Consider the following 13003-nt stretch of genomic DNA (forward strand, 5'->3'; position numbering starts at 1 on the left):
AATGGTTAAATGATTCCCTTTTCTCTGTAATAATAAAACAGTACCTGTACTTGATCCCAACTAAGATATAATTACCCCTTATTGGGGCAAAACAGTCCTATTGGGTTTATTTAATGGTTAAATGATTCCCTTTTCTCTGTAATAATAAAACAGTACCTGTACTTGATCCCAACTAAGATATAATTACCCCTTATTGGGGGCAGAACAGCCCTATTGGGTTTATTTAATGGTTAAATGATTCCCTTTTCTCTGTAATAATAAAACAGTACCTATACTTGATCCCAACTACGATATAAATAATCTTTATTGGATCCAAATTACGGAAAGACTCCTTATCCGGAATACCCTTGGTCCCGAGCATTCTGGATAAAAGGTCCTATACCTGTATATGCATCTGAGAATGTAGAGCATTTACATATATTATTGTGCCTATTGGGTATGGGGTAGGTGTGTGTTTGAGGTGTTTTATGCATGTTTGTGTTTTTTTCCATAATAAATGATGAAAAAAATCATAGGGTTTTTGTCTGCAAAAAATTCAAGTTTCAGAGCAAAAAAATACAAATAGTAATAAAAAGAATAAATAAATAAAATATGAATATTAGTAAATCCCCCCTTAGTATGGGGAATGCCTGTGTGGCACAGATTTATGGTATCTCTATGTATGGGCTATAAGCAAACTTAGTAGGGACGTTCCTACTGAACAGTGCTTAGTACAGGTATAGGATCCCTTATCCGGAAACCTGTTATCCAGAAAGCTCCGAATTACAGAAAGCCTGTCTCCCATAGACTCCATTATAATCAAATAATACAGAATTTTAAAATTGATTTCCTTTTTCTCTGTAATAATAAAACAGTACCTGTACTTGATCCCAACTAAGATATAATTACCCCTTATTGGGGGCAGAACAGCCCTATTGGGTTTATTTCATGGTTAAATGATTCCCTTTTCTCTGTAATAATAAAACAGTACCTGTACTTGATCCCAACTAAGATATAATTACCCCTTATTGGGGGCAGAACAGCCCTATTGGGTTTATTTCATGGTTAAATGATTCCCTTTTCTCTGTAATAATAAAACAGTACCTGTAATTGATCCCAACTAAGATATAATTACCCCTTATTGGGGCAGAACAGCCCTATTGGGTTTATTTCATGGTTAAATGATTCCCTTTTCTCTGTAATAATAAAACAGTACCTGTACTTGATCCCAACTAAGATATAATTACCCCTTATTGGGGCAGAACAGCCCTATTGGGTTTATTTCATGGTTAAATGATTCCCTTTTCTCTGTAATAATAAAACAGTACCTGTACTTGATCCCAACTAAGATATAATTACCCCTTATTGGGGGCAGAACAGCCCTATTGGGTTTATTTCATGGTTAAATGATTCCCTTTTCTCTGTAATAATAAAACAGTACCTGTAATTGATCCCAACTAAGATATAAATAATGCTTATTGGAGGAAAAACAATCCTATTGGGTTTAATTAATGTTTTATTAATTTTTTTGTAGACTTAAGGTGTGGAGATCCAAATTATGGAAAGACCCCTTATCCGGAATACCCTTGGTCCCGAGCATTCTGGATAATGGGTCCTATACCTGTATATATATATATATATATGCACTGAGGATCATTTGGAGGGGTTGAACTTGATGGACTACTGTATTTTTTTCAACTCAAATTAAATATTTAACTATGTAACTCTATTCAGGCAGATTTAAACGCTGTTCCAGTACTCAGTACTGCAAAAGGGCATACAATAATTCTGACAAAAGTATATTATGACTCAGTACAGACTACAGATGGGATGAAGTCATTTAGGTATCCATAAAGTCAAGGGAATTTTTCAAAATTTCATAGAGGTCCTAAAAATCCAGACATTTATATAAACCTGAATACAATAAAGCAAAATGAGACTCTAGAATGTACGTGTATCATTCTAGTTCAAACTGATGGGAACGACAGAGATATCGAACATACTGGGGAAATAATAATGTTGAGTAAAATTAAATATGATTTTGGCTGATTTTCAAACAACCCAAATCATTTTTAAACACCCATTTCAATTTACAAAAAATCTGACTTTTTTTTGGGAGGTTTAAGAAAAGTTAAGTGCTGGACAAAATTACTTTTTGTGCATTATTTTCAGGAACGACTATCTTTCAGCTATTTTACCTTATTATATTATCCTTATTTTCATTTTTCTTTGCACTTCTTCTGTCCCTCTCTGTGTATCATCTTCTAAATTATCCATTTACCTTAAGTAAACATTTACATTTGGGTAATGTCAGTGGCATACCAAGACCATGGCTGTTCACAAAGGGTTTGGGGATGGGTATGGTGTTACCTTTGGCTAATGCCCAGAATCAACAGTAGCTTTATGTGGTCATGTACAGAATAAGCAAGTGTGTTGTATCATGACTTGGGTTTGTAGGCTTAAACCAGTGATCCCCAACCTTTTTTACTTATGAGCCACACTAAGATGTAAAAAGTGTTGGTGAGCCACACTCAGATGGAAAAAGTGTTGGGGAGCCACACTCAGATGGAAAAAGTGTTGGGGAGCCACACTCAGATGGAAAAAGTGTTGGGGAGCCACACTCAGATGGAAAAAGTGTTGGGGAGCCACACTCAGATGGAAAAAGTGTTGGGGAGCAACACTCAGATGGAAAAAGTGTTGGGGAGCCACACTCAGATGGAAAAAGTGTTGGGGAGCCACACTCAGTTGGAAAAAGTGTTGGGGAGCCACACTCAGTTGGAAAAAGTGTTGGGGAGCCACACTCAGATGGAAAAAGTGTTGGGGAGCCACACTCAGATGGAAAAAGTGTTGGGGAGCCACACTCAGTTGGAAAAAGTGTTGGGGAGCCACACTCAGATGGAAAAAGTGTTGGGGAGCCACACTCAGATGGAAAAAGTGTTGGGGAGCCACACTCAGATGGAAAAAGTGTTGGGGAGCCACACTCAGATGGAAAAAGTGTTGGGGGGCCACACCCAGATGGAAAAAGTGTTGGGGAGCCACACTCAGATGTAAAAAGTGTTGGGGAGCCACACTCAGATGTAGAAAGTGTTGGGGAGCCACACTCAGATGTAAAAAGTGTTGGGGAGCCACACTCAGATGTAAAAAGTGTTGGGGAGCCACATTCAGATGTAAAAAGTGTTGGGGAGCCACACTCAGATGTAAAAAGTGTTGGGGAGCCACACTCAGATGTAAATGTTGGGGAGCCACATTCAGATGGAAAAAGTGTTGGGGAGCCACACTCAGATGGAAAAAGTGTTGGGGAGCCACACTCAGATGGAAAAAGTGTTGGGGAGCCACACTCAGATGTAAAAAGTGTTGGGGAGCCACACTCAGATGTAAAAAGTGTTGGGGAGCCAAACTCAGATGTAAAAAGTGTTGGGGAGCCACATTCAGATGGAAAAAGAGTTGGGGAGCCACACAAAAATGAACAAAGTGCCTTTTGGATGCAAAATAAAGGCTGTCATTGGCTATTTGGTAGCTCCATGTGGGCAACTGGCCTTCAGCAGGTTATACTATGTTTCTAAGCTTCCAAAACTTGCCTTCAAGCTAGTGATTTAAAGATGGGCACCTACTTTGAAGACACTTGGAGCAACATCAAAGGGGCGGTGAACAACATGTTGCTTATGAGCCACTAGTTGGCGATCAATGGCTTAAACCTTTCTAGAAGATAACATCACCATCAAGTTTAGTGTTGGGAACTGAGAAGTTGGAGATCAGAAGGACCCGTCCAGGAGTGACAGCTACATTTGAGACAGTAATATTATTATAAAAAAAAGTTTTGGTTATACTTTAAGTATATTTGAAGACTTAGTTTGAGTTTGTATCTATAGAATTTATGTCATTTAAAGTTAGGAGCATTTCAGCTCCAGGAATGATTAATAGCAGAAGGTTGGTACAGAACTAATAATGGCTGGGTTTTGATTCAAGCTTTGCATAGTGCCTTATAAATCACAAAATAGTATTTTAATGAATAGTAATCCAATCATTCTAATTTAAATGCTCTTTGCCTTTTGCATACACACTTCATCATTGCGCTTCTGTGTCAGCTCCGAGCTCTGCTGAATCAGCTTGTTGGCAATGCTGAACCAATGTTCCATTTTGCCCATTCTATTCTTCATACTGGGAGTCAGCACTTAAAAGTCTCCACGTTCATCTTCAGTTTTTACTGACAGTGGGAATTGCAGTGATCCATTTGCTTTGGAAACTTTTTTATTTTACGCCAATGACCTTAAAAATGTCATTTTTTTCAGCCAACTCAAAATATAGCTGTAATCTTATGTAACTGGTGGCAGATATAATCAAGGGGGCGAAATAATCGAACCCATAAGACAAAAACATAACAGGCTGACCTTATATTAATCTGACTAGTCAGCCCACAGGTTTAACAAAGAAATATAGGACCAGATTTGATTCAAGGAGCAATACTTATCTCCTAATTTAATTCCAAATTCCCCTATTGGTTTCTATGGTTCATGAGAAAAAATAAGAGATAAGTTTTCCCAATCAAATTGAATTTTGCCCATTATGTGAATAAAGATAATTGGCAATTGACAATGATGACCAAGTACAGGTATGGGATCCCTTATTCAGAAAGCTCCAAATTACAGAAAGCCTGTCTCCCATAGACTCCATTTTAATCAAATAATTCAGAATTTTAAAACTGATTTCCTTTTTCTTTGTAATAATAAAACAGTACCTGTACTTGATCCCAACTAAGATATAATTACCCCTTATTGGGGGCAGAACAGCCCTATTGGGTTTATTTCATGGTTAAATGATTCCCTTTTCTCTGTAATAAAACATTACCTGTACTTGATCCCAACTAAGATATAATTACCCCTTATTGGGGCAGAACAGCCCTATTGGATTTATTTCATGGTTAAATGATTCCCTTTTCTCTGTAATAATAAAACAGTACCTGTACTTGATCCCAACTAAGATATAATTACCCCTTATTGGGGGCAGAACAGCCCTATTGGGTTTATTTAATGGTTAAATGATTCCCTTTTCTCTGTAATAATAAAACAGTACCTGTACTTGATCCCAACTAAGATATAATTACCCCTTATTTGGGGCAGAACAGCCCTATTGGGTTTATTTCATGGTTAAATGATTCCCTTTTCTCTGTAATAATAAAACAGTACCTGTACTTGATCCCAACTAAGATATAATTACCCCTTATTGGGGGCAGAACAGCCCTATTGGGTTTATTTCATGGTTAAATGATTCCCTTTTCTCTGTAATAAAACATTACCTGTACTTGATCCCAACTAAGATATAATTACCCCTTATTGGGGCAGAACAGCCCTATTGGATTTATTTCATGGTTAAATGATTCCCTTTTCTCTGTAATAATAAAACAGTACCTGTACTTGATCCCAACTAAGATATAATTACCCCTTATTGGGGGCAGAACAGCCCTATTGGGATTATTTAATGGTTAAATGATTCCCTTTTCTCTGTAATAATAAAACAGTACCTGTACTTGATCCCAACTAAGATATAATTACCCCTTATTGGGGGCAGAACAGCCCTATTGGGTTTATTTCATGGTTAAATGATTCCCTTTTCTCTGTAATAATAAAACAGTACCTGTACTTGATCCCAACTAAGATATAATTACCCCTTATTGGGGGCAGAACAGCCCTATTGGGATTATTTAATGGTTAAATGATTCCCTTTTCTCTGTAATAATAAAACAGTACCTGTACTTGATCCCAACTAAGATATAATTACCCCTTATTGGGGGCAGAACAGCCCTATTGGGTTTATTTAATGGTTAAATGATTCCCTTTTCTCTGTAATAATAAAACAGTACCTGTACTTGATCCCAACTAAGATATAATTACCCCTTATTGGGGGCAGAACAGCCCTATTGGGTTTATTTAATGGTTAAATGATTCCCTTTTCTCTGTAATAATAAAACAGTACCTGTACTTGATCCCAACTAAGATATAATTACCCCTTATTGGGGGCAGAACAGCCCTATTGGGTTTATTTCATGGTTAAATGATTCCCTTTTCTCTGTAATAATAAAACAGTACCTGTACTTGATCCCAACTAAGATATAATTACCCCTTATTGGGGGCAGAACAGCCCTATTGGGTTTATTTCATGGTTAAATGATTCCCTTTTCTCTGTAATAAAACATTACCTGTACTGATCCCAACTAAGATATAATTACCCCTTATTGGGGGCAGAACAGCCCTGTTGGGTTTATTTCATGGTTAAATGATTCCCTTTTCTCTGTAATAATAAAACAGTACCTGTACTTGATCCCAACTAAGATATAATTACCCCTTATTGGGGGCAGAACAGCCCTATTGGGTTTATTTAATGGTTAAATGATTCCCTTTTCTCTGTAATAATAAAACAGTACCTGTACTTGATCCCAACTAAGATATAATTACCCCTTATTGGGGGCAGAACAGCCCTATTGGGATTATTTAATGGTTAAATGATTCCCTTTTCTCTGTAATAATAAAACAGTACCTGTACTTGATCCCAACTAAGATATAATTACCCCTTATTGGGGGCAGAACAGCCCTATTGGGTTTATTTAATGGTTAAATGATTCCTTTTTCTCTGTAATAATAAAACAGTACCTGTACTTGATCTCAACTAAGATATAATTAATCCTTACTGGATGCAAAACAATCTTATTGGGTTTAATTTTTTGATAGACTTAAGGTAGGAGATCCAAATTACAGAAAGACCCCTTATCCCGAGCATTCTGGATAACGGGTTCTATACCTGTATAATTCCCGTGTTCCCACTTTTGGGACCTCTAAAATGTCAAAGATGACCTGTTTTGTTAACATTTATAGAAATTGCTCATTTGAAAGTGCCCCACTGCCAACATCTCAAAATATGATAAGAATATTTATATTGCATATATATGTTTTTTGTTCATCTATTAACATTTCTGTCACTACAGCAAATGAGCAGGAATCCAAGCATACTCTTTTTGTACCTTCAAATTACCTGATATGCCCTTGCATGTCTTGAACACAATAGAAACTTAAGCTCTTCAGACGAATAAATGTTATTGTTGTGTTTATCGTGTACTATCTAAAAGATATTAACATGGCTGATCAACTTCAAAAAATAGTCTGATTGTTTTGCTTTCAAATCTCTGTTTCGTTGTGTCTTTTGGAAAAACATACAATTTTATATTAAGAAAAATAATGCTTTTCCCTCGTTCCCAAAAACATCAACCGCAATATTTTTTTAGGTATGTTTTGGCCAAGCCAAATACAAACCCTGGACATGCCTCTGATGATGCTTCCAGCACTACTTCTATTTCAGGTTGATTTGGGGAGGGTTTATAGGCCATTTCAGTGGTGGAGTTCATATGAATTCTAGTGCAAATAATAGGAAGCGAGAGACTCTTACTACAGGAGACAGGAAAGGACATGTAAAAAACCACACAATTGCCCAAAATTTTGAAGAATCTGCATTTCTTGTTCATGCCTCCTGTACCTGTGGTTGGTAGAGTTGAGACAGAACAGGGCATCATTGTTGGAAGAAATTAGGCTGATATTCTTGGGCAAATGTTGGCTGATTAGTAATGTAGCAAGAACATACTTGACAGTAGGCCAAACTTGGTAATAGTCAAAGGTCCTACTGCAACCATGTCTCTTGCCTAACATGGTGACTAAACCCATTTATATTATGATTATCATCATTATTATTAATAACATGTATTTATGGTGCATCAACACTTTCACTGTGATTTCCCATAAATGGGTGTATAACCTATAAATATAACCTGATAACTGATAAAGAGTTAAAGAGCCCCTGCTCAGTACAGCTTACAATCTAAAAGAAGAAGGGTTATGAGACACAAGGTGTGGGGATGGCCAATCAGAAATAAGCACAGTGAGTGGCATTGAGCAGAGCATTGAGAGATTGGCTGGAAGTCAGATGGAATGTGGGAGGGGATTCCATAGAAGGGGTGCAGGCCAAAAACAAAGTCTTGAATGGATGTATATGAAGAAGTGAGTGAGGTGTTGGGGAGAAAACCAACAGAAGACCAAAAGTAGCTATTTGGTAAAAGCTGTTTTGACCACACAGTAAGTGCTTTATCCAAAGATAAATGTATTTGAACATACCTACTATTGTAGCCATAAGATCCACAATACACTCGTCACATAAAGCCCACGGACGTTTTCCAGTAAAATGACCATGAACTCCCCTGAAATACAAAAATATATAGTCTAATGTTATGTTTTACTTGTTATGAAGAATATATTTTAAAAATGAACCAGTTCTAAATGATTAATAATGAAAAAAAATTATGGCATCATAAAAATAATTAATTTTTTTTTTTAATAAATTGAAGTTATAAGAGTTAGGGGAACTGAATCTTAATACACTGAATCACAGAATGAATCGGATATTTATGATCTGTAGATGTCCAATCATTGCTTAGCTCTTTTTACAAAGGATTATTAAGTTTTTACATCCCTGAAATTCCCAAGGGCCTTGGACCACTAAATGCAGAAAATATATATTTTTTGTATATAAAGCTGGTATTTGTAATTCAGCACCTATAAAAAAAACCTATTTATTGGCAACAAATGCCCTACTTTATAATACAAATGTTTCCATTCTATGGTTCTACTGAGTCATTCACCACTATATTGTAAACTGATAGACCCCTAAATATCCCCTCTTTAACTTAGATATGTAAGAAGTTAGAAAGTTAGAAACCTACTTACAGAGATTCTGTTGTGATTTTTATGGGGTACTTTTTATTTCTAAATTACATTGTTTACATAGCAAATAATTCCCTCTGCCATTTAAAATGTTATTCTTGGGCCAACAAATGTATTTGTAGCTGTAATATTGGTGTGTAGGCGCCATCTCAGTGCATCTCAGTCTGAGCTTTCAGCCAGCGCTACACATTAGAACTGCTTTCAGCTAACCTATTGTTTCTCCTACTCCCATGTAACTGGAGGAGTCCCAAGCCGGACTTGGATTTCTTACTATTGAGTGCTATTCTGATACCTACTGGGAGCTGCTATCTTGCTCCCTTCCCACTGTTCTGCTGATCGGCTGCTGGGAGGGGGGGGGGTATCACTCCAACTTGCAGCGCAGCAGTAAAGTGTGCCTGAGTCTGAGCTTTCAGAAGGAGCCAGCGCTACACATTAGAACTGGTTTCAGCTAACCTATTGTTTCTCATACTCCCATGTAACTGGAGGAGTCCCAAGCCGGACTTGGTTTTTTTTACTATTGAGTGCTATTCTGATACCTACTGGGAGCTGCTATCTTGCTCCCTTCCCACTGTTCTGCTGATCGGCTGCTGGGGGTGAGGGGGGGGATATCACTCCAACTTGCAGCGCAGCAGTAAAGTGTGCCTGAGTCTGAGCTTTCAGAAGGAGCCAGCACTACACATTAGAACTGCTTTCAGCTAAACTATTGTTTCTCCTACTCCCATGTAACTGGAGGAGTCCCAAGCCAGACTTGGACTTCATACTATTGAGTGCTATTCTGATACCTACTGGGAGCTGCTATCTTGCTCCCTTCCTATTGTTCTGCTGATCAGCTGCTGGGAGGGCGGGAGGATATCACTCCAACTTGCATTGCAGCAGTAAAGTGTGACTGAAGTTTATCAGAGCACAGGTCACATGGCTGTGGCACCCTGGGAAATGAAGAATATGGCTAGCTCCATGGGAAATTTCAAAATTAAATATATTAAAAAAAACCACACAGATTACAATGCAGGATTCTGCTGGAGAAGCTCTATTAACTGATGGGTTTTGAAAAAATCCTGTTTTCCCATGACAGTATTGCTTTAATAAAGATCCAAAATATCCTGTCTTGCTGTTAGTTAAACACCACAGAATAAATCACTGACTATATTTGTCAAATATTTTCTTTGAAAACCATTCTAGAAAGATCAAATGAAAACATTGACTAATTATTACTTCTGTAGTCATTTCCCCCATTCCTGGATGTTCTTCAAAGCTTGAGCAACCAGAAGCAGCATTCATTTTATTTTAATTGCAATTTCCATTTTTATAAGATCCGGTTTGCAGCCAGTGTTGTATCGATTGTTTGCCTTTGAGAAATATTGTACATTTTTTTACTTTTTCGTAGAAGTTATTTTTAAAGATTTGCTAAAGGATAAGACGATGTTTAGGTTGTTATCAAACTTCACGTTAAGCCTCTGGCTGCTAAAAAAACTAATAATCAATCCACAGCATGGTGTGTGCAAGCCAATCTGTAATATTCTAGGGTAAATATGGTACATTTAAGGTGATTGTTACAAACCGCTGTTAGATCTCATTTCAAAATCAGGCGGCGTAGTTCATTATAATCAACAGAGATAATGGCATTTTTGCTGCTGGCATTAAGCACCATGTGTCCCATTTGCAGTCTAAAAATGCTATGCAGAGATTTTATATTTTTCTCATCTTTCTTATTCTAGGTACCGACATAATTAGCCTCGTCAATGTAGTGGAAACATTTTGGGTTCAAGTTTTCCAGGCATGGATTTGCGGCGGATTTCCTGTATTTCGCCATTGACGGATTTTTTTGCAAAACAGACGGTAAAATTCCCCGCGGAAAAATTTGCTGCACGTCCAAAAATTGTCACCATCATCAAAAGAAGTGGCGTCCGCGCCAAAAGAATTGTCGTGAGTAGTGATGAGCGAATTTTCGCGCAGGACAAAATTTGCAGCGGAAAAATTTGCTTCACGTCCAAAAATTGTCACCATCATCAAAAGAAGTGCCGCCCGTGCCAAAAGAATTGTCGTGAGTAGTGATGAGCGAATAGGGATGTAGCGAACCTAAAAAAAAAAATTCGTGAACTTACGCCAAAAAGCGCGAATATTCGCAAACTTTGCGAACCCCATAGACTTCAATGGGAAGGCGAACTTTAAAACCTAGAAAAGCCATTTCTGGCCAGGAAACTAATTTTAAAGTTGTTTAAAGGGTGCCACGACCTGGACAGTGGCATGCAGGAGGGGGATCAAGGGCAAAAACTTCTCTAAAAAATACTTTGTTGAAAAAGCGTTGCGTAAAAACGGGCAGACCTAGCGGAAATACGTGGCGTTTTTTGCTATTTCGCGCTATTGGCACCATGGAAACGGGATTTGCTTACACCAGTACTAGGCTGAAAAACGCCATGTGTGGTTGTGCATTTTTTAGGCTGAGAAAAAACGCAGAGAAAAACGCAGCGAAAAAAAAATGCGGCGAACCCAAATTGCGAACATACGCGGAAAGTTCGCGAACTTGCGCGTTCGCGAACACCCGATGTTCGCGCGAATTAGTTTGCCGGCGAACAGTTCGCTACATCTCTATGAGCGAATTCGCCTATGCCAATATTAGGAAATTCGCTGTGAATCCATACCTGGCAAAAAAAATTCGCTCGGTATGGATTCACAGCGAATTTCCTAATATTGGCATAGGCGAATTGTTTCATGAAACTTTTGTGAAAATTTGCCACAGAAAATTTTGCAGCGCGTCAAAAAGTTTCGGCTTTGTTAAATCGGGAGACAAAATAAAGACGCGGGAGACAAAAAAGTCGTGCCACAAATGCGTTATTTTCGACGGAACAGATTCGCTCATCACTAGTCGCGAGCGTCAAAAGAATTGTTGCACGTCAAAAAAGAATTGTCTCGCACATCGAACGTATTGTCGTGCATCAAAAGAATTGTCTCGCGCCAAAAAGAATTTTCTCTCATCAAAAGAATTGTTATGCGAGGCATTTCCCCCATTTCACAAATTTGCCGCCATTTTTCTTTTGAAAGCTTCAGGACACGAAACAGATTCGCTCATCACTATTCAGAGTGGAAGTTTGTAAAATGACTCTATATAATGATAATGACCTTTTTTTGTAGAAGCTTGAGAAACATAACTTTCTAACTATAATTAATATTTTTTAGAGAAATAAAAAGAAAAATTGAAATACATAAAAGGGAGATGCATCCAAAAAAAAAAAAAAAGGTGTTGCACTGTGGTGGCTGATACAAGAGGTAAAAACGCAGTTAAAATGCAGACAGATGCCTCTGCCTTATTACATTTGTATTAATTATGGTTTAACATTTAGATTTCAATGTTTTGACCCTCACTTGGGTCTCTATCATGATCAAGAAAGGGTCGGAACCTTAGGGGGTTATTTACTTGTATTAGAGTGTTTTTTTCCCAATAATCCCAGCACTGCAGGGTAAGTTGCCCACAATGCATCAAAATTGACACATTTGAGCTTGTTAACTAATGAGAATTGGATGCAATTGTGCTGAAAAGTCTGGAATTTAGAGTGACTGATGTGTGTACTCAATGAATGAATCTTCATGTCTTCTCCAGACTTATAAACCATCAACACTACATAAGAAAAGCACCTTCCCCTACAGTCAGTAACCCTAACCCACAGAACCACAGCTAATTCTGTAAAATATAAAGTAATAGGACATTGAAGCTGGAACATTAAGGGGCCGATTTACAAACCATCAATTTTTTTTTTCTTAAACTTGAATTTTTATAGCAAAAAGTTGCAGAGAAAATAGTCTTTTCTGAGATTTGCTATGCATCTAAATGTCTACAAGTCTAAATTCGACAATTCGCCACGTTAAACTTGCCGAGTTCATGTAGAAGTCAATGGCAAAGGTCCCTTTCCTTGAAGTTCTTTCTTTCGTCTTGAAACTTTAGAGATTTCCCTGGGTTTTGTCCAAAGACTCAACTTTTTCGAATTGCAACTTTTTTTTTTAGTAAATATTGGACATTTGGGAAAACAAGTTTAGTCCAATTTGAAAATAAAAAAAAAAATGAGAAATGATGGAGTTTTAGTAAATCTGCCCCTAAATGTAGAGTATAATGTTCCACATTCCAGAAGAAGGAGGAGGAGATGGTTTCTTTATAAATATACCCTTTTGTCACCAAATAAAATGACATCACAATTATTGATCCATGTGACTGAACCCACACAATACATACAACTTTGCTACAAATGATTAAATGTCCATCGCTGCTAATGAGC

The 13003-nt window shown here is 37.5% G+C and overlaps 1 protein-coding gene across 1 annotated transcript in view; it reads right to left on the reverse strand.

The window, feature by feature from the left end:
* kynu (kynureninase) overlaps positions 1 to 13003 on the reverse strand; it is a 64281-nt gene that overhangs the window by 49407 nt on the left and 1871 nt on the right. Inside the window, exon 3 of the mRNA XM_031893167.1 lies at positions 8133 to 8215. Within this exon, the coding sequence (XP_031749027.1) occupies positions 8133 to 8215 (83 nt within the window). The remainder of the gene's footprint in view (positions 1 to 8132; positions 8216 to 13003) is intronic.

This window comes from Xenopus tropicalis, chromosome 9 (genome assembly GCF_000004195.4).
Source record: "Xenopus tropicalis strain Nigerian chromosome 9, UCB_Xtro_10.0, whole genome shotgun sequence".
In the NCBI taxonomy this organism is placed as follows: domain Eukaryota; kingdom Metazoa; phylum Chordata; class Amphibia; order Anura; family Pipidae; genus Xenopus; species Xenopus tropicalis.